This window comes from Myxine glutinosa, chromosome 14 (assembly GCF_964187855.1).
Source record: "Myxine glutinosa chromosome 14, kmMyxGlut1.1, whole genome shotgun sequence".
NCBI classification, from domain to species: Eukaryota; Metazoa; Chordata; class Myxini; order Myxiniformes; family Myxinidae; genus Myxine; species Myxine glutinosa.
Window position 1 is genome coordinate 854,401 of NC_136274.1, and position 23,134 is coordinate 877,534.

Here is a 23,134-nt window from a genome sequence, read left to right on the forward strand (position 1 = left end):
TCTCTGCATGAGCATTACATACCCACGAGGCTATCCTGTTACTCACCCCTCTCTGCATGAGCATTACATACCCACGAGGCTATCCTGTTACTCACCCCTCTCTGCATGAGCATTACGTACCCACGAGGCTATCCTGTTACTCACCCCTCTCTGTATGAGCATTACGTACCCACAAGGCTATCATGTTACTCACCCCTCTCTGCATGAGCATTACGTACCCACGAGACTATCCTGTTACTCACCCCTCTCTGCATGAGCATTACGCATACCCACGAGGCTATCCTGTTACTCACCCCTCTCTGCATGAGCATTACATACCCACGAGGCTATCCTGTTACTCACCCCTCTGCATGAGCATTACATACCCACGAGGCTATCCTGTTACTCACCCCTCTCTGCATGAGCATTACATACCCACGAGGCTATCCTGTTACTCACCCCTCTCTGCATGAGTATTACATACCCACGAGGCTATCCTGTAACTCACCCCTCTCTGCATGAGCATTACATACCCACGAGGCTATCCTGTTACTCGCCCCTCTCTGCATGAGCATTACATACCCACAAGGCTATCCTGTTACCCCTCTCTGCATGAGCATTACATACCCACAAGGCTATCCTGTTACTCACCCCTCTCTGCATGAGCATTACGTACCCACGAGGCTATCCTGTTACTCACCCCTCTCTGCATGAGCATTACGTACCCACGAGGCTATCCTGTTACTCACCCCTCTCTGCATGAGCATTACATACCCACGAGGCTATCCTGTTACTCACCCCTCTCTGCATGAGCATTACATACCCACGAGGCTATCCTGTTACTCACCCCTCTCTGCATGAGCATTACATACCCACGAGGCTATCCTGTTACTCACCCCTCTCTGCATGAGCAATCTATGCCCACGAGGCTATCCTGTTACTCACCCCTCTCTGCATGAGCATTACGTACCTATGAGGCTATCCTGTTACTCACCCCTCTCTGCATGAGCATTACGTACCCACAAGGCTATCCTGTTACTCACCCCTCTCTGCATGAGCATTCTATGCCCACGAGGCTATCCTGTTACTCACCCCTCTCTGCATGAGCATTACGTACCCATGAGGCTATCCTGTTACTCACCCCTCTCTGCATGAGCATTACATACCCACGAGACTATCCTGCTACTCACCCCTCTCTGCATGAGCATTACAAACCCACGAGGCTATCCTGTTACTCACCCCTCTCTGCGTGAGCATTACGTACCCACGAGGCTATCCTGTTACTCACCCCTCTCTGCATGAGCATTACGTACCCACAAGGCTATCCTGTTACTCACCCCTCTCTGCATGAGCATTCCGTACCCACGAGGCTATCCTGTTACTCACCCCTCTCTGCATGAGCATTACATACCCACGAGGCTATCCTGTTACTCACCCCTCTCTGCGTGAGCATTACGTACCCACGAGGCTATCCTGTTACTCACCCCTCTCTGCATGAGCATTATGTACCCACGAGGCTATCCTGTTACTCACCCCTCTCTGCATGAGCATTACATACCCACAAGGCTATCCTGTTACTCACCCTCTCTGCGTGAGCATTACGTACCCACGAGGCTATCCTGTTACTCACCCCTCTCTGTATGAGCATTACGTACCCACAAGGCTATCCTGTTACTCACCCCTCTCTGCGTGAGCATTACGTACCCACGAGGCTATCCTGTTACTCACCCCTCTCTGCGTGAGCATCACGTACCCACGAGGCAATCCTGTTACTCACCCCTCTCTGCATGAGCATTACATACCCATGAGACTATCCTGTTACTCACCCCTCTCTGCATGAGCATTACGCATACCCACGAGGCTATCCTGTTACTCACCCCTCTCTGCATGAGCATTACATACCCACGAGGCTATCCTGTTACTCACCCCTCTCTGCATGAGCATTACATACCCATGAGACTATCCTGTTACTCACCCCTCTCTGCATGAGCATTACGCATACCCACGAGGCTATCCTGTTACTCACCCCTCTCTGCATGAGCATTACATACCCACGAGGCTATCCTGTTACTCACCCCTCTCTGCATGAGCATTACATACCCACGAGGCTATCCTGTTACTCACCCCGCTCTGCATGAGCACTACATACCCACGAGGCTATCCTGTTACTCACCCCTCTCTGCATGAGCATTACGTACCCACGAGGCTATCCTGTTACTCACCCCTCTCTGTATGAGCATTACGTACCCACAAGGCTATCCTGTTACTCACCCCTCTCTGCATGAGCATTACGTACCCACGAGACTATCCTGTTACTCACCCCTCTCTGCATGAGCATTACGCATACCCACGAGGCTATCCTGTTACTCACCCCTCTCTGCATGAGCATTACATACCCACGAGGCTATCCTGTTACTCACCCCTCTCTGCATGAGCATTACATACCCACGAGGCTATCCTGTTACTCACCCCTCTCTGCATGAGCATTACATACCCACGAGGCTATCCTGTTACTCGCCCCTCTCTGCATGAGCATTACATACCCACAAGGCTATCCTGTTACTCACCCCTCTCTGCATGAGCATTACGTACCCGCGAGGCTATCCTGTTACTCACCCCTCTCTGCATGAGCATTACGTACCCACGAGGCTATCCTGTTACTCACCCCTCTCTGCATGAGCATTACATACCCACGAGGCTATCCTGTTACTCACCCCTCTCTGCATGAGCATTATGTACCCACGAGGCTATCCTGTTACTCACCCCTCTCTGCATGAGCATTACGTACCCACGAGGCTATCCTGTTACGCACCCCTCTCTGCATGAGCATTACGTACCTACGAGGCTATCCTGTTACTCACCCCTCTCTGCATGAGCATTACATACTCACGAGGCTATCCTGTTACTCACCCCTCTCTGCATGAGCATTACGTACTCACGAGGCTATCCTGTTACTCACCCCTCTCTGCATGAGCATTCCATACCCACGAGGCTATCCTGTTACTCACCCCTCTCTGCATGAGCATTCCATACCCACAAGGCTATCCTGTTACTCACCCCTCTCTGCATGAGCATTCCATACCCACGAGGCTATCCTGTTACTCACCCCTCTCTGCATGAGCATTCCATACCCACGAGGCTATCCTGTTACTCACCCCTCTCTGCATGAGCATTCCATACCCACGAGGCTATCCTGTTACTCACCCCTCTCTGCATGAGCATTACGTACTCACGAGGCTATCCTGTTACTCACCCCTCTCTGCATGAGCATTACATATCCACAAGGCTATCCTGTTACTCACCCCTCTCTGTATGAGCATTACGTACTCACGAGGCTATCCTGTTACTCACCCCTCTCTGCATGAGCATTACATACCCACGAGGCTATCCTGTTACTCACCCCTCTCTGCATGAGCATTACATACCCACGAGGCTATCCTGTTACTCACCCCTCTCTGCATGAGCATTACGTACCCACGAGACTATCCTTGGGCAGCGTGTCCAACTTAGCGATCGGAATGAATTGGAAGGAGCTTTGCGGTAGAGTCACCAGCGCATCCTCACAAAGTGCGACGACCGTTTGAGAGGCCATGGCGATCTCGTAGTCATTCCGGATGGTGTTAAACTTCTTGTTTGCTGTACGCAGAACTCCTTTGCTGAGATAATAAATCTGCAGACAAGAATTGCGGATTATGACAAAACTTGGTGGATGAGTTGGATAAACGACAAGAACAAAGCCCATTAGAGTTTGGTTCAGGTCCGGATCCAGATCCGGCCCATCAGTGGGATGGATACAAAATGTGAACTTTTCAGCCTGCTGGAGGTACAGGGCCTTCAGAAAGTATTCGCACCCTTTGAGTTTTTTCACATTTTATTGTGTTGCAGCCTGAACTTAAAATGGTTTCATTGAGATTCGTTGTCACTGAATTACACGTGATACCCGAAATGTCAAAGTGTAATTTCCTTTTCAGAATTTTTTACTAATTAATTTAAAATCAGGACTTCCAGTTCCGGTGTCTGAGCTGTCGATGTGTGATTTTCCCCTCTGCCAACTTCCTCAAAGATAAGTCTTTCCTGGTCGGTTTTTGGCGTCTTTGCTGTTTATTTTGTTGTCTCCGTGTTTGCTGTCTGCTCCGAGTAATGGTTCCAGAGGCAGACAAAACAGAGGGAGGGGTGGGGGAGGAAGACCGTCGCCCTGGAAGGTGGTGGAACCTGGAAGGTTCCTGGTTCCACCTGGAAGGTGGAAGGTTCACATCTGGTATTTCAATATTCCCTTCCGGGTGCTGTAATATCAATGTGGTATTCCAGAGCTCCATTGCTTTCTCAATAAGTTTGATTATTTGGGGATTGATTTTGTATATTTGCATTTTATCATCCACGACTGTGGGACATTGTCGAAAGCTTTCTTATCGTCTGTCCAGGTGGTGGACAATTTAGTTCTTCACATTTTGCAATTTTCAAGTTTGGCCTTCTTCAGTAGTAGGTGATCAATTGTTACCATAACAACCTCTCTTACATCCCTTTTGTTCTGCCTCTAAACCTCCTTGCTATGTTAGATGATGGTAGATCATTTCTGTGATGATTCCTGTCAGCAGTTTGTATGTTTGCATGTTGGTAGGCATGTTATCGGCCGGTATTTGTGGGGAAGTTGGATTTCCTCCTATTTTGGAATGAGAAAGGTGTTCCCTTATACGAGCCACTCGTCCACTGCCTTTTGCCTCGTGGATCAGTTCATTAAATGTCCTGGTGTAGTGATTGTGAAGAGCATCAAGTTGTTTTAGCCAGAAATTTGGAATTCCAAGTGTGTGTGTGTGTGTGTAGTTTGGCAGCCATCTTGGATAGAAAAACGAACCTTATCCGATCAACACGAAACTTCACAAACGTGATCCCCTACTCATACATATGCAGAGTGATGGCATCTACCCGTTGTGGGACTTTGTGGAGGCATATTGGTGACACAGTCGCATTGTTCTAGTTTTAGCTGTTACAGAAGAATACGTCTGAATACAAAGTGGACGCTTTGCATTTTCAGATGCTTTCTAGTTCAGTTTGCAGTATTGTGTGCTTGGTCCTCTATCCAATGTATGTTCATATTACTTCATGAGATAGAGCACTTCATTTGAGGCTATCCATATCCACACTTGTTTGTCACCATATCAGAAACCAATCCAAACTCTTGGAAAATCATTCTCACCTTATTGATCTCAAGCTGGGCGAAGAACTTATCACACTCATCATTGAATGCAATTGCTCTGATCTCACCCTGCACACAACGAGAAAGGGAAGGAAGTGAGGGGTGATAGTGGGGGGTGGGGGAGGGGGGAGGAGGGGATGGGTGGAGCGGTGGGATTGGGAGGGGGATGAGAAAGTTCCAGATAATTATTCATTTCTTATTTTCTTTCCCCCTTCCACTCCCTTCGTATTCTCTTCTTAAGACCCTCTTGAAAGTGCTGTTGTTATCATTCATAATTGTACTGCAACAGAGGGGAACCAAAGTGAAACAAAGCAAGACAAAGGAACAAGTGGTCTCAAAAAGTCAATTATTATATTGAACGAGAACACCCGTTTCCAACAGAAGGTGGGGTCGGGGATGGTGGCGGCAGGAAGGGTCATTCCTCTTTGGGATACATATATAGATTACAGTAGATATATGGTCAGTCCTCAAGAACATTGCAGGTGGAGGGATGTGTTTATTTACTAAGTTTCTTGTAGAGCGCTCGTCAAGTTGCTTAAGCATTCGAGCAAGCACTCCATTCAAAACCAGTGATAAGGAACAGCAGGTTTGGTAAGCGCTAGCTAGCTGCTTTGTAACTGAACACACCCCGGGTTTCCTGCCTTATCAGTTTCGTGTTAAACAGCAGTAGCGACTGTTTAAAAAACGCCACGTTAGAGGCAGGAATGGTCATGTTATTTAACCCTTGTGGGTTACATAGATTACAGTAGATATTCACTCAGTTCCGAAAGTAAAATTTGCCTCACCGATGTCGGGATTTCTTCAAATGTATTTTAGTTTTGTGTTCAACAGCATTAGCGACTGTTTAAAAAGCTAATCATACGTGTTTGTGGTTTATAATATTTTTACTTCTGGTAGGACCTGTTGCTCTCATGAAAACACCATGATAAGCTATGTATAAACGTTGACTCGACATTTGTTCAAGGAGGAAAAACCCCTTGGGGAGGTGGAGATATTATTCGTTTTAATTTTATTTGTAATAACATTTATATTATGCTGTTATTAGAAGCGTTCTTGGAAAAACGTCACAATAAAGCTATCTTAACACGGATATACAGTTCAACACGCAACCCCAGTGGTGGGGAAAACCCCCTCGGTGGAGAAAACCCCCTTGGTGGAGAAAACCCCCTTGGTGGAGTGGGGTAAATTAATTTGCTACAACCTTCATTGTGTGACCCTTAGTTCATCTGTCAAGTTTCGTTGAGATTGGATAAGTAACGATTGAATGTATCATTGTCAAAAATCGTCGGACAAACATTCAAGACAGACAACACATTGCATATTTTAGTGTGACAGCTACACCCGCTTACTATGGAAGTGGCATGGGGTGTCATGGTATTACCCTTATTATTTTTGCCAATTATTATTACTAAGTATTACTTCAAGTCATTCAAAAGATCAGACCGTGCCTCACCATTCTAAATTCTTGATAATAAAATGTACTTCTGTAAGGGTGTCCGGTGAGGGTGTCGGGGTGGGATGGTGGGTGGGGGGGGGGGGGGGCAAGGTAGGGGGAATATCACAAGTTACAAAAGCCCTTGAGGAGTGGGGATATTGTTTTGTAATATCATTAATATTTTGCTATTGTCAAAGATGTTGTTATTACTTTTGTAATAAGAAGTGGATTTGGAAAAACGACACAAAAAACTCCTTGGAAGAACTCCAAGGAAGCAGCAGGAAGGGTCGGTCGTGTTATTACCACTTGTGGAGTATATAGACTACAGAAGATCTTCGATCAGGTGCGTTCATTGACGTGATAAGCATAGACCTATGTCCAGATTCCTCGAAATGATTTCAGTTTCATGTTAAACAGCATTAGCGACTGTTTAAAAAAGTAAACACACGTGTTTGTGGTTTACAATATTTTTATTTGTGGTAGAGGCGGTTACTCCCACAAAAACAGCACGATAAGCTATGTACACACGTTAACATAGCGTTTGTTCAAGGAGGAAAAACACCTTGTGGAGGTGGGATATTATTAGAAAAAATATTGTTTTGTAATAACATTAACATTATGTGATTATATTTACTGTTGTTGTACGTTTGTTATGAGAAGGTCGTTGGAAATATGCCACAATCAAGCTATCTAAACACCTCAACACGCAATGCCATTGCCAGGGAAACCCCCCTGGCAAATTAATTTGGTACAACCTTCATCGTGTGACCCTCAGTCCTCCCTCCTGTAGTGTTTAATTCAGATTGGATCAGTAATGACCGAATGCATCACGACAGAGACAGACACCAAATTGAGTATTTTCGTATGATAATGATTTACAGAGACAGACACCAAATTGAGTATTTTAGTATGATAATGATTTACAGAGACAGACACCAAATTGCGTATTTTAGTATGATAATGATTTACAGAGACAGACACCAAATTGAGTATTTTAGTATGATAATGATTTACAGAGACAGACACCAAATTGCGTATTTTAGTATGATAATGATTTACAGAGACAGACACCAAATTGAGTATTTTAGTATGATAATGATTTACAGAGACAGACACCAAATTGCGTATTTTAGTATGATAATGATTTACAGAGACAGACACCAAATTGAGTATTTTAGTATGATAATGATTTACAGAGACAGACACCAAATTGAGTATTTTAGTATGATAATGATTTACAGAGACAGACACCAAATTGCGTATTTTAGTATGATAATGATTTACAGAGACAGACACCAAATTGCGTATTTTAGTATGATAATGATTTACAGAGACAGACACCAAATTTCTTATTTTAGTATGATAATGATTTACAGAGACAGACACCAAATTGCGTATTTTAGTATGATAATGATTTACAGAGACAGACACCAAATTGCGTATTTTAGTATGATAATGATTTACAGAGACAGACACCAAATTGAGTATTTTAGTATGATAATGATTTACAGAGACAGACACCAAATTGAGTATTTTAGTATGATAATGATTTACAGAGACAGACACCAAATTGCGTATTTTAGTATGATAATGATTTACAGAGACAGACACCAAATTGCGTATTTTAGTATGATAATGATTTACAGAGACAGACACCAAATTGAGTATTTTAGTATGATAATGATTTACAGAGACAGACACCAAATTGCGTATTTTAGTATGATAATGATTTACAGAGACAGACACCAAATTGAGTATTTTAGTATGATAATGATTTACAGAGACAGACACCAAATTGAGTATTTTAGTATGATAATGATTTACAGAGACAGACACCAAATTGAGTATTTTCGTATGATAATGATTTACAGAGACAGACACCAAATTGAGTATTTAGTATGATAATGATTTACAGAGACAGACACCAAATTGCGTATTTTAGTATGATAATGATTTACAGAGACAGACACCAAATTGAGTATTTAGTATGATAATGATTTACAGAGACAGACACCAAATTGAGTATTTTAGTATGATAATGATTTACAGAGACAGACACCAAATTGAGTATTTTCGTATGATAATGATTTACAGAGACAGACACCAAATTGAGTATTTTCGTATGATAATGATTTACAGAGACAGACACCAAATTGAGTATTTTAGTATGATAATGATTTACAGAGACAGACACCAAATTGAGTATTTTAGTATGATAATGATTTACAGAGACAGACACCAAATTGCGTATTTTAGTATGATAATGATTTACAGAGACAGACACCAAATTGCGTATTTTAGTATGATAATGATTTACAGAGACAGACACAAAATTGCATATTTTAGTATGATGATAATTTACAGAGACAGACACCAAATTGCATATTGTTATGTTTGTGGGGGTAGTGATATGTCGAGCCAGGTAGATTTGTATCGGTAAGTGCTCTGGATGTCGGGTAAGAACCATCACCTGTAATAAGCTCTGTTTAGCCGAATGTCGGAGAAAGGTGTATATGCCTCTTGCTTTCTGCCCTTCACGCCTTAATTTTGCCCTTCCTCGCCTCTCACATCTTCCGATTGTCCCTCGACGTTCCTACCTCTCGCTCTCCCCTGGCCTTCGACACTCTGACTGAAACGATCATTTGGCGTGTGAGGAGACCGGAGGCCTGACTTTGTGCGTACGCGCCAAACAACGAGGGGTTTGCCACCAATGCCGGAGCCACGTCAAGACTGCGTGCTGGGGCCTGGACGATTGCTGACTAGGCAGCGAGTTGAGCTAAGTGCCATGACAAAACACACATAATTTATTTTATCCAGTTTATCCTTTCCCTTCATCTGTGTTATAAGTCTGATGTGGGGACGTCCAATTAGGAAATTGATTTTACCGTCGCGTTTTCTTGTTATCGGCATCAGTTTTTAATAAACCCTTTCATTATTTTCTGTACATTTATAAACCCGGTTTTCATGTGAGTTTATTTTTTTCAGGGTGAAGACGTCGGCGAGACCCATCCAGGTATGTCGATACTCTTCTTCCCCCTCGTGTATAATCCGCCACATAGTTGGATTTAAAACGCCTCCATTAACGCTCGTTTGCCTTCCGTGGTTCTTTCAGTGTTAATTGAGGGAACCACAGGACAATTTGTGTCAGGAGTGGGATTCGAACCTAGCAGACATTTTTGTGTCCGGAGGTTGTGAGACCGACACCGACTGGGTGCAAATTGCGCCCAGCATTCGGATTTATATTTTTAATAGTACAGGCATGTCAAATTTTATAGTCAATTGGTGTACGAGACGCACCATCGTGTTCTTGGGAAATTTAAATTGATTTTTTTCCCTGAGGTAAAATACGTGAACGGGAACCACTTTAGCAGGCAGCGTAATGGCGGACGCTGAAATGGCCACGTGGATTGAAGATGCTGAAGATAGGGGGATTTGAGAATAGAGATGGAACCTCCCCCGTCCCGAGTATTAGTCCACTCCCCTCCCCCATGGGGAAGCGGGAAACAAATGGAACGGCCATGATACCTGACCAGGCCTGGATGCAAAGCTTCATGGAACAATTGGCTGAACAATTGGGGGGTCAAATTGATGGATTGAAGGGAGAGATAGGAGAAATAAATAACAAAATGGATGCCCATTATGAAAAAATGAGAAGGATAATAAGGGGAGGTACAGAGCAATTGGACAGAAACATTGAGGGAATAACACATGCCTTGGGGTATGAATTGGCAGAGTAGCAGGGGAAGGGATGGCATTGGAAATTGAAAAGTGTGAGACCCAAGCTGATGTGCTTCAGGCACAGGAGGGGGGAAATTTGATTACAGCATGTTTGGAGGTAAATGGGGAATCTTTGATGAATGAAGACCTGGAAGGCTATCGGGCTGGTGTGGATGCCGCAATGCACCAGCAGGGGGAAGAATTTGGAAATGTGCAGCACCAGGGCAGTTGTGCGGAGCAACAGGGGGTGGGTATGTTGGAGGTCCATGGAACGGAACCGGACCGGCTATTTATTGATGAAGGCCTGTTGGGACCAGAATTGATTGGGGATGAGGATGTGAAAGAATTTGGACAGGAGCGGCTGGACACCTTGGACAGTACCATCAAGGCGGAGGTTGCTCAGGTCCAACAGAGTCTGGGGGATGAGGAGAGTCGGTTGGTTGATGAGGTTAAGTTGACCGAGGGGGAGTCGGTCGGTTGATGAGGTTAAGGTGACCGAGGGGACCCTCACCACACACCACAATTTGGTACAAGAGGCTCCAAAAATGGATACCCAGCAAGGGGGGTGTTTTGGCCCCAAGCTGGATTTGGACATGGAAGAGTCGGGAGATAGAGCCTCGGAAGATGTGGTCCCCATTGGGAATGTGGGACAGCTGCAGGGAGGGGCAGAACAACCCGAGGAAGTGGTTGCCACCTGCAGCTGTGGTTATTGGGCACACGAGGGCAAAATCTTTAAAAATAAATATAAATTTAAATTTAAATGGGAATTTGATTTGGAGCAGCCTTGGAGGAAGTTGGTCCCCGGGCTGCGGAATGTGGACCAGGAGAGGTCATTGGGGTCGGCCTCGTGCAAAAGTTGCCCCTTTGGAAATTTGGTTATGACAGCCAGCTGGGGGGCTGTGCTGGCGAGCTTTGAACGTGGGGTCCGACCATGGGTGTCATGGTATGACCTGGGCCCCACGGGGGTGTCTGGTGGAGTGTGATGTCCCTTGTCCATCGGGGCACCGCCCGAGTGAGTGTCGCGGGCCAGCAGGGTCAACGGACCCTGGTGGGGGTTAAGACCTCCAGGGGGTCCAAGGTGGTTTCTCACAGGCCTGGGATGGTGTATTATGAGGACCACTAGGGGAGGTGTTGTAGGTCGCTCTTTGGTGGTGGCAACGTGGACGGCCAGCATGAGCCTGCTGTGGTGACCACACGGGCATGCAGCCTGACAGCCTCTCCCCGAGACTCTGGAACAGCCAGCCTGTGGTGACATGCCACGCAGTGCTGGTCTATGGACGCGGGTTTAACCGCATGGACAGGGATGGATTCTAGCCCACCGGTCAACCATTGGGGTATCTGTGGAACATGATGGTGTGAGAGCGATCTTCCACAGATGTTCTGCTGTGATTTGTGGACTCTCAGTTTGGGGAGAGAGCCATGGGATTGATGAATGGGCATTTGTAGCGAGCCGAGCATTTGGGCCATGCTCGGCTGGCATGTGTATGGAAAAGCACCCTTCTTTGGTGGAATTGGTGAATGGTGAAAAATAATTGGCATGGGTAATTTGAGGGTTAGATGTAAATTTAAGGGTGAATTTTGTGATGTCATGGTGGACACTGCACAGTGGCACCATTATTGATCCAAGTGTGTTAGACCAAAGTGTTAGAGGCTGGGATAAAAAAAACAAGCGTTACGCCTAGGTCCCCCGTCGGTGAAGTGATGCGAGTTGACAAAGTGGAAGACGCAAGGCGGCCATCTTGGATTTTGATGTGGCGACCCAATTTTCAAAAGCGTTCTTCCTTATGCCTAGATACACCCACACACCAGATTAGAAGTTGGTACTTCGCTGATTTTTCAAGATATTCCGCTCACAAGGTTCAGACATACATGGCGGCGGCCATCTTGGATTTTGAAGTGGCGACCCAATTTTCAATATGGTTTTTCCTTATGCCTAGATACACCCACACACCAGATTATAAGTTGGTACTTCGCTTATTTTTCAAGATATTTCGCTCACAAGGTTCAGACATATATATGGCGGCGGCCATCTTGGATTTTGACGTGGCGACCCAATTTTCAATAGCGTTCTTCCTTATGCCGAGATACACCCACACACCAAATTATAAGTTGCTACTTCGCTTATTTTTCAAGATATTCAGCTCACAAGGTTCAGACATACATGGCATCAGACATACATGGCGGCGGCCATCTTGGATTTTGACGTGGGTTGCACCCACACACCAAATTCGAATGCGGTCCTTCGCTTACGCATGCACGCACGCCCACACGCATGCACGCACGCCCGCACGCACGCACGCACGGACGGACGGACAGACGGGCACACGGACGGAGGGGAAAGCTATAGTCCCCCTTTCGCTCCGCGGTGCGACGGGGGACAATGATATGGTCCGTGGGCTGAGTAGGGTTTACATCCACCCCCCCCCCCTCCACAACTTAACTTCCCGGGTATGTCCATGTACCCCCCACCCTAGGGGTTAGGAAAAACCATGTTAACAGAAAAAAAACTCATTCCCAAGGTACCTCCCACGCATATTTTGATGTTACCCCCCCTGTGTCAGTGATTTCTGAAAATTAGGGGTAGGCGAAATTCAAATGGCCATAACTTTTTACCTAGTCATCCTATGGTTGCATGTGACCCCTCAAAATGTTTGTCCTGGGACACTCTTTACAATGATATGTGTTATATGCAAATTAGGTCACTAATGAGGTCACCAGAGGTCAAACTATGACGTAATTTGGGGGTTGCCCAAAATCCATGACATTGAAAGTTAAAAATGACCTGAGGTAGGCAAGAAATTGGTAAAGGATTGTTTTATTATGCCTTTTTGATAGTACATAATTATATCAAGACAGTTTATGGAAAAAACAGCTTCGAAAAATTCCAAGTATTGACTGGTTGGCGGTCGTTTGCATTTAGAGGACGAATTCGAAAAATGACCAAAATTTGTTCTTTCAACCTCCAAAGCATCAATACTTGGTTTTGATGACAAAGATTTGCTAAATGGGTTCAAAGGTGGTATCATAACATAATATTCCAAAACTGGCTATAATCTGACATTCAAGGTCAGATTATCAAGGTCAAAGGTCAACTGGGTGCATAATTTTCTTTCAAGGAAAGTCATTTGCCAGTTCGCAATAATCACAAAACCAACCAAAAAAATTATTACAGTTATTTAAGAAATTATGTCACCATTCAGGTCCAAGTTACACCATTCCCCGAGTGAATTCTATGCCCCAAATAAAAGCTAACCTGTAAGATGTGACATTGATAGTGGTTCAACCAACTTCACTTCAGTTTAATGACAGAACTTAATCATCGTCGCTCTCACTTCCGCTCTCTTCACTTGAAGATGACATTTCATCACCTTGGTCATTGTTATCATCTCCATCCTCCTCCTCCTCATCACTGTTCTCACTCTCCAGTTTCTGTTCAAGGATATCCACCAGTTTGGTTGGCAAAATGTCATGATCTGTCCATTTTGGCTGCAGGGTGCCACTTTCGTCTACCCATCCATGTCCATGAATTGGATTCGGCATATCAGGATTTGGGATGTGAGCTCGCCTCCATATGGCAACTTGATAATTCGCACGTTCGGCATGCTGTTGCAGACAGCTTTTGCATGGGGGCAAGGAACCCATGTCGAACGACTTCTTGGGATCCAGGGTGCCTCCAGTGGCACACTTAGCCTGTAGTATAAGGTACCTCAGTTCATTTACAGTTTTGACGTTTGGTTTCCCATACAGTGCACAAGTGAATTCCTCCAGCATGTGCTGGACGGACGTCATTGTCCACTTCCCAACTTTCACCAACTCGACAGAATGCCTCCTGGAAATTGATACTCTTTTGGAGAAGTTTTATCGCTTTGATTTTCCCTTTCCCCTTGAAAGCACTCGTGCTGTCGCAGCCACTGAAAGCATGAAGGCCAAGTAATGCTGATCGTAAAACAGGTGAAACGGATTCTGCGATTTTGTTCATGTCCAAGCAACGTTTTGAATTGCCTTTCCCTGTTTCGAACAGTATTCTGATCCCCTCTAATCGACTAACATGGAATAACAAGATGAAGAAGATATCGCTGTCTGGACTGCGAACCCGCACACATTTGTACCCGACTTCCTTAGCGTACAGACAGTACAGAATGATCCGCGAGTCTGTTTCTTCCTGAGTTGACTTGAGACCAACAAGCTCCTCTACTGAAGTGGTTTCCCCATCAGATGTTAGACGGTATGCCCTCCCTTCTACAACAATGGTAACACTCCGATCCTTTAGTGAGCTTGTGAATTCACCACCACTCCAAGTGGACAATAGGATTCTGATCAGTTGTTCTTTGTTTTCATCATTGGTTAGGAAAACTCCCCAGTCTTTTGGTCTTCTTGTTTTTTCACCGCTTACGATGAGCTTATCTCCACAACCCCGCCTCCGTCGTTCTGCTGACTCGACTGCATCTGGCCTGTACATGTCTGTGCTGAAGAAAACATCATGCTTTGTTGTTAGAGACTTGAAAACCTTCTGAGCTATTTCCCCAAAAGTGTTTGGTATTTCCCTCATGTAATAGAAACAAGCATTTCCGTCCTCGATAACCAGACTGTCTTTGATATCAGGAGGTGCAGATGAACAGTCCTCATCCAAAACCTTTACAAGATAGGCAAGTCCCTTAGACTTATCTGTCTTTGCCATATATCCATGTGCTCCTGCTAGACTCAATGGCACTGGTGTTACAGGATAGGTCAGTAGCTCCCGCAGGTCGAGTTTTGCTCCAGGAAGCTTTTGGGACTGAACTAGCAGTTGAAATGCGATGCTTCCCTGCTGCTTATACTCAACGGTTTTATTTGTGGAGGATTTGACTAGCACAGCCTTGTTCATATCTTCCATTGTTTTCAACTTTAGTCTTTTGATCGGCTCGAAGAAATTCTCATGTGTCTTCAGCCGTTCCTCTATAAAGTTTTTCTTCCGGTCTGCTCCTGCGGATTCTGCACACACAATGTCCCGTTCAACATCAGAGCTGGCGGGTGCACCAGAAGAAAGGCAGTATAACTTGTCTGCATCCGGAAGTTCGAAGGGGTTATTGAAACTTGTCACAGATTCTACAGTCCGTTTCACCTGCTTTTCACTGCGCTGCACTTCAGCATGACGTACATCCTTGTGTTTCTTCCCCGTCTCTGCATCTGGTGCCATGTCAGCCATGCTGTAGGTCGCTTGCAAGTACTCACCCTTTCTTTTGAAGTCCGTGCCCATCCCTGGTACGCCCCATAATTAGTCGAGATGCCAGATATCCCTGCTCCACTTCCACCCTCCACCTGGACAAAATCACAGACTGGTCAAACAAGTGGAACATGTCTTTCAATCCTGACAAATCTCACACTCTTACTATGTCTCTCCGAAAAGATCGACTGGACAACCCTCCCATCTACTTTCTCAACAATCCTCTCCAAGAAGTTCTGTCGCTCAAGATTTTGGGTCTCACTATCTGCCATGATCTTTCTTGGGAAAACCACATTTCCAAGCTGGCCTCCAAAGCCAGTCGCCGACTGGGCATCCTCCGTCGTGCGAAGTCCTTCCTCGGCACACCTGAGCTCCTCACCACATACAAGGCTTTCATCCGCAGCTCAATGGAATACTGTTCTCCCCTATGGGCCGGTGCTCCTGCCTCACACCTAGCTCGGCTTCACGCTGTTGAAACCAAAGCTTTCAGAATTATTGGAATCTCCCGCGATGAAGCTATCTCTGAGGGCCTTTCACTCACTCACCGCAGGCAGGTAGGTGGTCTTTCTGTCTTCTACCGACTCCTCTCCGGCCTTGCACCCCCAGCTCTCTCTGTACTCTGTCCCCCAAATATTCCTACAGGTCGCACAAGATCTGCCAGCAACCCTCTGATGGTTAAACTGCCGAAATCTCGGCTCTCTGCTCACCTTCACTCTTTCATTCCTCTTTTCTCCCGCCTCTGGAACAAACTCCCTCACTCCCTTCAATCCCACTCCTCCCTCCAGGTCTTTAAAACAGCTGTTCACCACCATCTCTTATCTTCCCCCATCCAAAACCTTGATCTTTTCTACCTCCGCTAATTCACCCCAGATCCACCTTGTTTGAAATTCCAACTTCTTTCCTGGAAGTCCTGGCAGTGTCCATATGTTTTATACCTCTCCCACCGCCCCCTTCCCATGCCCCCCCCCCAAAGCCCTCGCCCTCTCTCAGATCTCTCGATGTCTCCATGTCTCTCGGTCCCTGCTCTCAAATGTTGTGTTTGTGTCCTTCCCCCTCTCTCCCCATCTTGTCTACCGCTCCCGATGTTATATGTTTTATGTGTCGGTTTGTCTTTCTGTGTGATTAATGTTCGCTCTTTCACGAGCCTCGATCTTGTATACAAACCCCTCCCCCCCCTGGATTTCGCGTTTTTCATGAATGTCTCTTCAATAGTCTTGTCGACTGCATATCTATTCCCTCGTATGAATGATCGAGCTACACTTATTGCCCCCCGTTTCAACAAGTCTGTTGCTCCAGGATGACCTTTTTTTTTTTTTTTTTTTTGTATACAAGATCGAGGCTCGTGAAAGAGCTAACATTAATCACACAAAAAGACAAACCGACACACAAAACACAAAAAACAAGGGGAGTGGCAGACAAGATGGGGAGAGAGGGGGAAGGACACAAAAGAGAGGGGGAAGAGGGTGAAGGACACAAACACAACATTTGAGAGCAGGGACATCGGGAGGACTTGGGGGGAGGTGGGAGAGGAATAAAACATATGAACACTGCAAGGACTCTGGGGTGAATTACCGGGGGTAGAAAAGATCAAGGTTTTCGATGGGGGAAGATAAGAGATGGTGGTGAACAGCTGTTTTAAAGACCTGGAGGGAGGAGTGGGATTGAAGGGAGTGGGGGAGTTTGTTCCAGAGGCGGGAGAAAAGGAGTATGAAAGAGTGAAGGTGAGCAGAGAGCCTAGACTTTGGCAGTTTAACCATAAGAAGGTTGCAGGCAGATCTTGTGCGACCTGAAGGAATATTGGGGGGACAGAGCACAGAGAGAGCTGGGGGAGCAAGGCCGGAGAGGAGTCGGTAGAAGACAGAAAGACCACCAACCTGCCTGCGGTGAGTGAGTGAAAGGCCCTCGGTGTTGACTACATCGCAGGAGATTCCAATGATTCTGAAAGCTTTGGCCTCAACAGCGTGAAGCCGAGCAAGGTGTGAGGCAGGAGCACCAGCCCAGAGGGGGGAACAGTATTCCATTGAGCTGCGGATGAAAGCCTTGTATGTGGTGAGGAGCTCAGGTGTGCCAAGGAAGGACTTCGCACGACGGAGGATGCCCAGTCGGCGACTGGCTTTGGAGGCCAGCTTGGAAATGTGGTTTTCCCAAGAAAGATCATGGCAGATAGTGAGACCCAAAAGCTTGAGCGACAGAACTTCTTGGAGAGGATTGTTGAGAAAGTAGATGGGAGGGTTGTCCAGTCGGTCCTTTCGGAGAGACATTGTAAGAGTGTGAGATTTGTCAGGATTGAAAGACATATTCCACTTGTTTGACCAGTCTGTGATTTTGTCCAGGTCTGCAGAGAGTGAGGAGGCTGCAGACTGCCGATCTGAGGGATGAGGAATGGAGCGACAGAGAGTAGAGTCGTCAGCAAAGAGATAGAGAGGATTTTCAAGAGAGTCAGAGAGATCATTGATGAAGACCAGAAAAAGCACAGGGCCCAGAACACTGCCTTGGGGAACTCCAGCCTGAACAGGAAGAGGAGATTAGAGAAACCCATTCAGGGCCACACGTTGACTACGACCAGAGAGGAAGTCCGCCAGCCATGCGTGGAGATTTCCATGGATACCAAAGGAGGAGAGTTTGGTGAGCAGAGCAGGGTGCCAGACCGTATCGAAGGCATGTGAAATGTCAAGGGAGACAGCTCTAATTTGCTGTTTGGTGTTGAGGACCTCCATCCATTGTTGAGAAAGCAGAAGCAGCATGTCCAGAGTAGAGTGACCAGGTCTGAAACCAAATTGATGATCAGAGATCAAGCCATTGGAGAAGAGGAAAGATTTAATATCTGAAGCAATGATGGATTCCATGACTTTGCTGATAATTGGGAGAAGGCTGATTGGTCTGTAGTTGCTGGGATCTGTTTTTGCACCTTTTTTGTGCAAACCGGTGATGTTGGCTGATTTCCAAGCAGATGGCAGATGACCTTGAGCAAAAGAGAGGCTGAAGAGAACAGAAAGAGGGAGTGAAAGAGCAGAAGAACATGATTTTAGGACCCGTGGGCTGATGCCGTCAGGACCAGTTGCAGAATCAGAGTCGAGGGTTGACAGAAACTTTTCCACCTTGTCAGGAGGAAAGGACCCAGAGTCCAGGAGCAGCTGGGTACGACTGGGTACGGTGGGTACAGAGAGGGATGGGTTTGGGACACAAGATTTAGAGGCAAACACAGAGTTGAGGCATTCAGCTTTTTCACATGCGGAGTCAGCCGTTAAGCCATTTGAGGTGAGGGAGGGGATGGAGGGGGAACAAACACCAGAAACAGATTTGACCAGACGCCACCAGGATTTGGAAGAGGGAGACAGATAAGAGAGTTCGGTCTTGAGAATGGTGAGATATTGTTTCCTGGCTCTCCTGAGGGTGGACACACACTTGTTTCGGGCTTTGTGAAAGGAAATGAGATTTCCTTCCGTTGGATTTGCTTTCCAGGAGACGAAAGCAAGTTGTTTCAGGGCAACAGCCTCACCACAAGATTCCGTGTACCATGGATGGGAGGAAGGGTATGACAACTGAAGACGAGATGGTATAAATCTGTGCATGAGAGAGAGCAATTTACTTTGAAAGAATTCCCAGGATGAGTTGATGTCAGAGGCGGTAGAGATGGGAGACCAGTCCAGATGATTGATGGCTGCTTGAAGACCGTGCCAGTTGGCCTGAGTGAAATGCCAGACTCGTCGACGCTGAGGAGGCTCTCTGAGAATGGTCAGAGAGATGTCCACTTTGACAAGCACATGATCAGATGAGCCGATTGGAGCAGAAGAAGAGCAGCAGACATTTTCAGGGAAGTTTGTCATAACCAAATCCAGAAGAGAAGATGCTCCGTTGACTGAGATCCGGGTCGGGAAATTGACAGATTGTGTCAGTCCCAGTGAGTCACAGAAGTCCTTTGCTGAAGAGCCATGGCTGGTGAGAGAGGTACCCACACCCAGCCAACTGGCATGGTGACAATTGAAATCACCACATATGAGGAAGAGAGAGTTAGGAGGGGTAGATAGAAGTTGGTCCATATTATCAGACAGTGAGATGTAGATGGAGTCATCGCTGTTTTTGGTGGACGGTACAACACACATATGAACAAAAGGTGGGAGCGAAGGGGAAGCCGTAGCCAAAGGTATTCCTGGGGGTGAGGTGGAGAGAGGGCAGTGGAGGGCGAGTGAGGAAGAGAGTTTTTTATAAAGATAGCAACCCCACCTCCAGGACGAGGCTCAGGTCTATCATACCGGAGGAGGGAGTAACCTGGGAGAGATACCAAGGCATCAGAGACATCATGAAGGAGGAAAGTTTCTGTTAAGCAGATCACATCTGGTTTGTCAGAAGCAACCTGTATGGAGAGGTCAGTCAAGTTTGAGCGAAGGCCCCGGATGTTTGAGGTCCATACCGTTAATGAAGAGGAAGGGGGAGCATCGGGTCCAGAACAGGGGGGGGGGGGGAGGGGTAGGGTAAGATGTGGAAGAGGAGGAAGAGGTAGGGAGAGCTGTTGAAGGTGTGTCAGAGATTTCAGAGATTTCAGAATAGCTTGGAGAAAGGGAAGAATGGGGCGGACAAAAGGTTTGATGGAGATTGGGTGAGGCACAGTGAGGTGTTATTTGAGGAGGGGGAAGAGCGAGGCAGAAGGTTTGGGGAGATGAAGGTGAAAGTTGGAAGGGGGAAGAAGCAGGGAGGATGCTTTGAGGAGGAGGGGTGAGAGGGGAGTCTAGGAGGGGAGGAGCGAGGGAGAGTCTCGGAGGGGAGGGGTGTGGGGGGAGTTTAGGAGGGAGGGGAGGGAAGGGGCAAGGGGGGAGATTTGAAAGGGATGGGTGATGGGGAGGATTTGGAGGGGAGGGGTGAGATTGGATTTTGAAAAGTGTACGATTCATGGGAAACGAACATTTTTTGCAAAATGAGTTTGAGACCTTCGAGTCAAAAATACGTTTGAGGACACTGGAGGAGGGGTGGAGTTCTGGATAGTTTAGGGAATGTATAAAGGAGGAACTGTAAGAGATGGTATTATATATATATTTTGAATGAATAGATTTGGTGAGCAAGACGAAAGCATCCTTTTGTAGGAAAAGAAGAAAAGGGTGTTATAATATATGAGAGAAAATAGTTGTTCAGGGGAGAGATTATACATTTCTAGCCGCGTGATCGCGAACGAAGAACGAACGAACAAAAAGAACAACAAATAAACGAATAAGACCTGCAAAGGAAATATTTTTTTGGGGGGTTTTTTTTTTTTTGTGAGTACAGATATTAAACAAGGAGGTACGGGGTGAACGACTGGTACGAAACAGAGAACGAAAATAATTTCAGCGCATTCGACGAATCGCTGAGAGAAAAAACCACAAGGTCGGAGACGGTACGGTAGTCTAAGCCTACGAGTACTAGGCCGCAGAATACTCGATACCATTAACCCACGATTGTGTATACATGTACGAAAAATTAGCACCGAAAATTTTCCAAAAGATACGCTATAGGTACACACACCGAAAGATAGCTACAGTCTCGACAAAAACACGATTGTGATAGATCACTTAGCTTCGAGAGCGTGAGCGCATGGAGCAGCTTCGAAAAGGAAGTTTGATTAACTTCGAAAAGGAATTTCGAAAAGGAACAAACGAAAAGTTTGATTAACGAAAGTCGAGTTCTGGTTGGAATTTTGAAGCCCTCTGCCTCTTTTCGACTTTTCGTTGTGGACATGGTTTGATTAACGAAAGTCGAGTTCTGGTTGGAATTTTGAAGCCCTCTGCCTCTTTTCGACTTTTCGTTGTGGACATGGTTTGATTAACGAAAGTCGAGTTCTGGTTGGAATTTTGAAGCCCTCTTCCTCTTTTCGACTTTTCGTTGTGGACATGGTTTGATTAACGAAAGTCGAGTTCTGGTTGGAATTTTGAAGCCCTCTTCCTCTTTTCGACTTTTCGTTGTGGACATGGTTTGATTAACGAAAGTCGAGTTCTGGTTGGAATTTTGAAGCCCTCTGCCTCTTTTCGACTTTTCGTTGTGGACATGGTTTGATTAACGAAAGTCGAGTTCTGGTTGGAATTTTGAAGCCCTCTGCCTCTTTTCGACTTTTCGTTGTGGACATGGTTTGATTAACGAAAGTCGAGTTCTGGTTGGAATTTTGAAGCTCTCTGCCTCTTTTCGATTTTTCGTTGTGGACATGGTTTGATTAACGAAAGTCGAGTTCTGGTTGGAATTTTGAAGCCCTCTGCCTCTTTTCGACTTTTTGTTGTGGACATGGTTTGATTAACGAAAGTCGAGTTCTGGTTGGAATTTTGAAGCCCTCTTCCTCTTTTCGACTTTTTGTTGTGGACATGGCTTGATTAACGAAACTCGAGTTCTGGTTGGAATTTTGAAGCCCTCTTCCTCTTTTCGACTTTTCGTTGTGGACATGGTTTGACTAACGAAAGTCGAGTTCTGGTTGGAATTTTGAAGCTCTCTGCCTCTTTTCGATTTTTCATTGAAGACATGGTTTGATTAACGAAAGTCGAGTTCTGGTTGGAATTTTGAAGCTCTCTGCCTCTTTTCGATTGTTCGTTGTGGACATGGTTTGATTAACGAAAGTCGAGTTCTGGTTGGAATTTTGAAGCCCTCTTCCTCTTTTCGACTTTTCGTTGTGGACATGGTTTGATTAACGAAAGTCGAGTTCTGGTTGGAATTTTGAAGCCCTCTTCCTCCTTTCGACTTTTCGTTGTGGACATGGTTTGATTAACGAAAGTCGAGTTCTGGTTGGAATTTTGAAGCTCTCTGCCTCTTTTCGACTTTTCGTTGTGGACATGGTTTGATTAACGAAAGTCGAGTTCTGGTTGGAATTTTGAAGCCCTCTTCCTCTTTTCGACTTTTCGTTGTGGACATGGTTTGATTAACGAAAGTCGAGTTCTGGTTGGAATTTTGAAGCCCTCTGCCTCTTTTCGACTTTTCGTTGTGGACATGGTTTGATTAACGAAAGTCGAGTTCTGGTTGGAATTTTGAAGCCCTCTGCCTCTTTTCGATTTTTTGTTGTGGACATGGTTTGGTTAGCGAAAGTCGAGTTCTGGTTGGTATTTTGAAGCCCTCTTCCTCTTTTCGACTTTTTGTTGTGGACATGGTTTGATTAACGAAAGTCGAGTTCTGGTTGGAATTCTGAAGCTCTCTGCCTCTTTTCGATTTTTCGTTGGAGACATGGTTTGATTAACGAAAGTCGAGTTCTGGTTGGAATTTTGAAGCCCTCTGCCTCTTTTCGACTTTTCGTTGTGGACATGGTTTGATTAACGAAAGTCGAGTTCTGGTTGGAATTTTGAAGCCGTCTGCCTCTTTTCGACTTTTCGTTGTGGACATGGTTTGATTAACGAAAGTCGAGTTCTGGTTGGAATTTTGAAGCCCTCTTCCTCTTTTCGACTTTTCGTTGTGGACATGGTTTGACTAACGAAAGTCGAGTTCTGGTTGGAATTTTGAAGCTCTCTGCCTCTTTTCGATTTTTCGTTGAAGACATGGTTTGATTAACGAAAGTCGAGTTCTGGTTGGAATTTTGAAGCTCTCTGCCTCTTTTCGATTTTTCGTTGTGGACATGGTTTGATTAACGAAAGTCGAGTTCTGGTTGGAATTTTGAAGCCCTCTT

The 23,134-nt window shown here is 45.7% G+C and overlaps 1 protein-coding gene across 1 annotated transcript in view; it reads right to left on the minus strand.

Annotated features, from left to right (window-relative positions):
• Positions 1-23,134, minus strand: part of LOC137440035 (replication protein A 70 kDa DNA-binding subunit-like) — a 172,423-nt gene that overhangs the window by 58,130 nt on the left and 91,159 nt on the right. The window contains exons 8-9 of the mRNA XM_078768297.1: positions 5,174-5,242; positions 3,454-3,649 (exon numbers count right to left, since the gene is read on the minus strand). Coding sequence (XP_078624423.1) covers positions 3,454-3,649; positions 5,174-5,242 — 265 coding nt within the window. The remainder of the gene's footprint in view (positions 1-3,453; positions 3,650-5,173; positions 5,243-23,134) is intronic.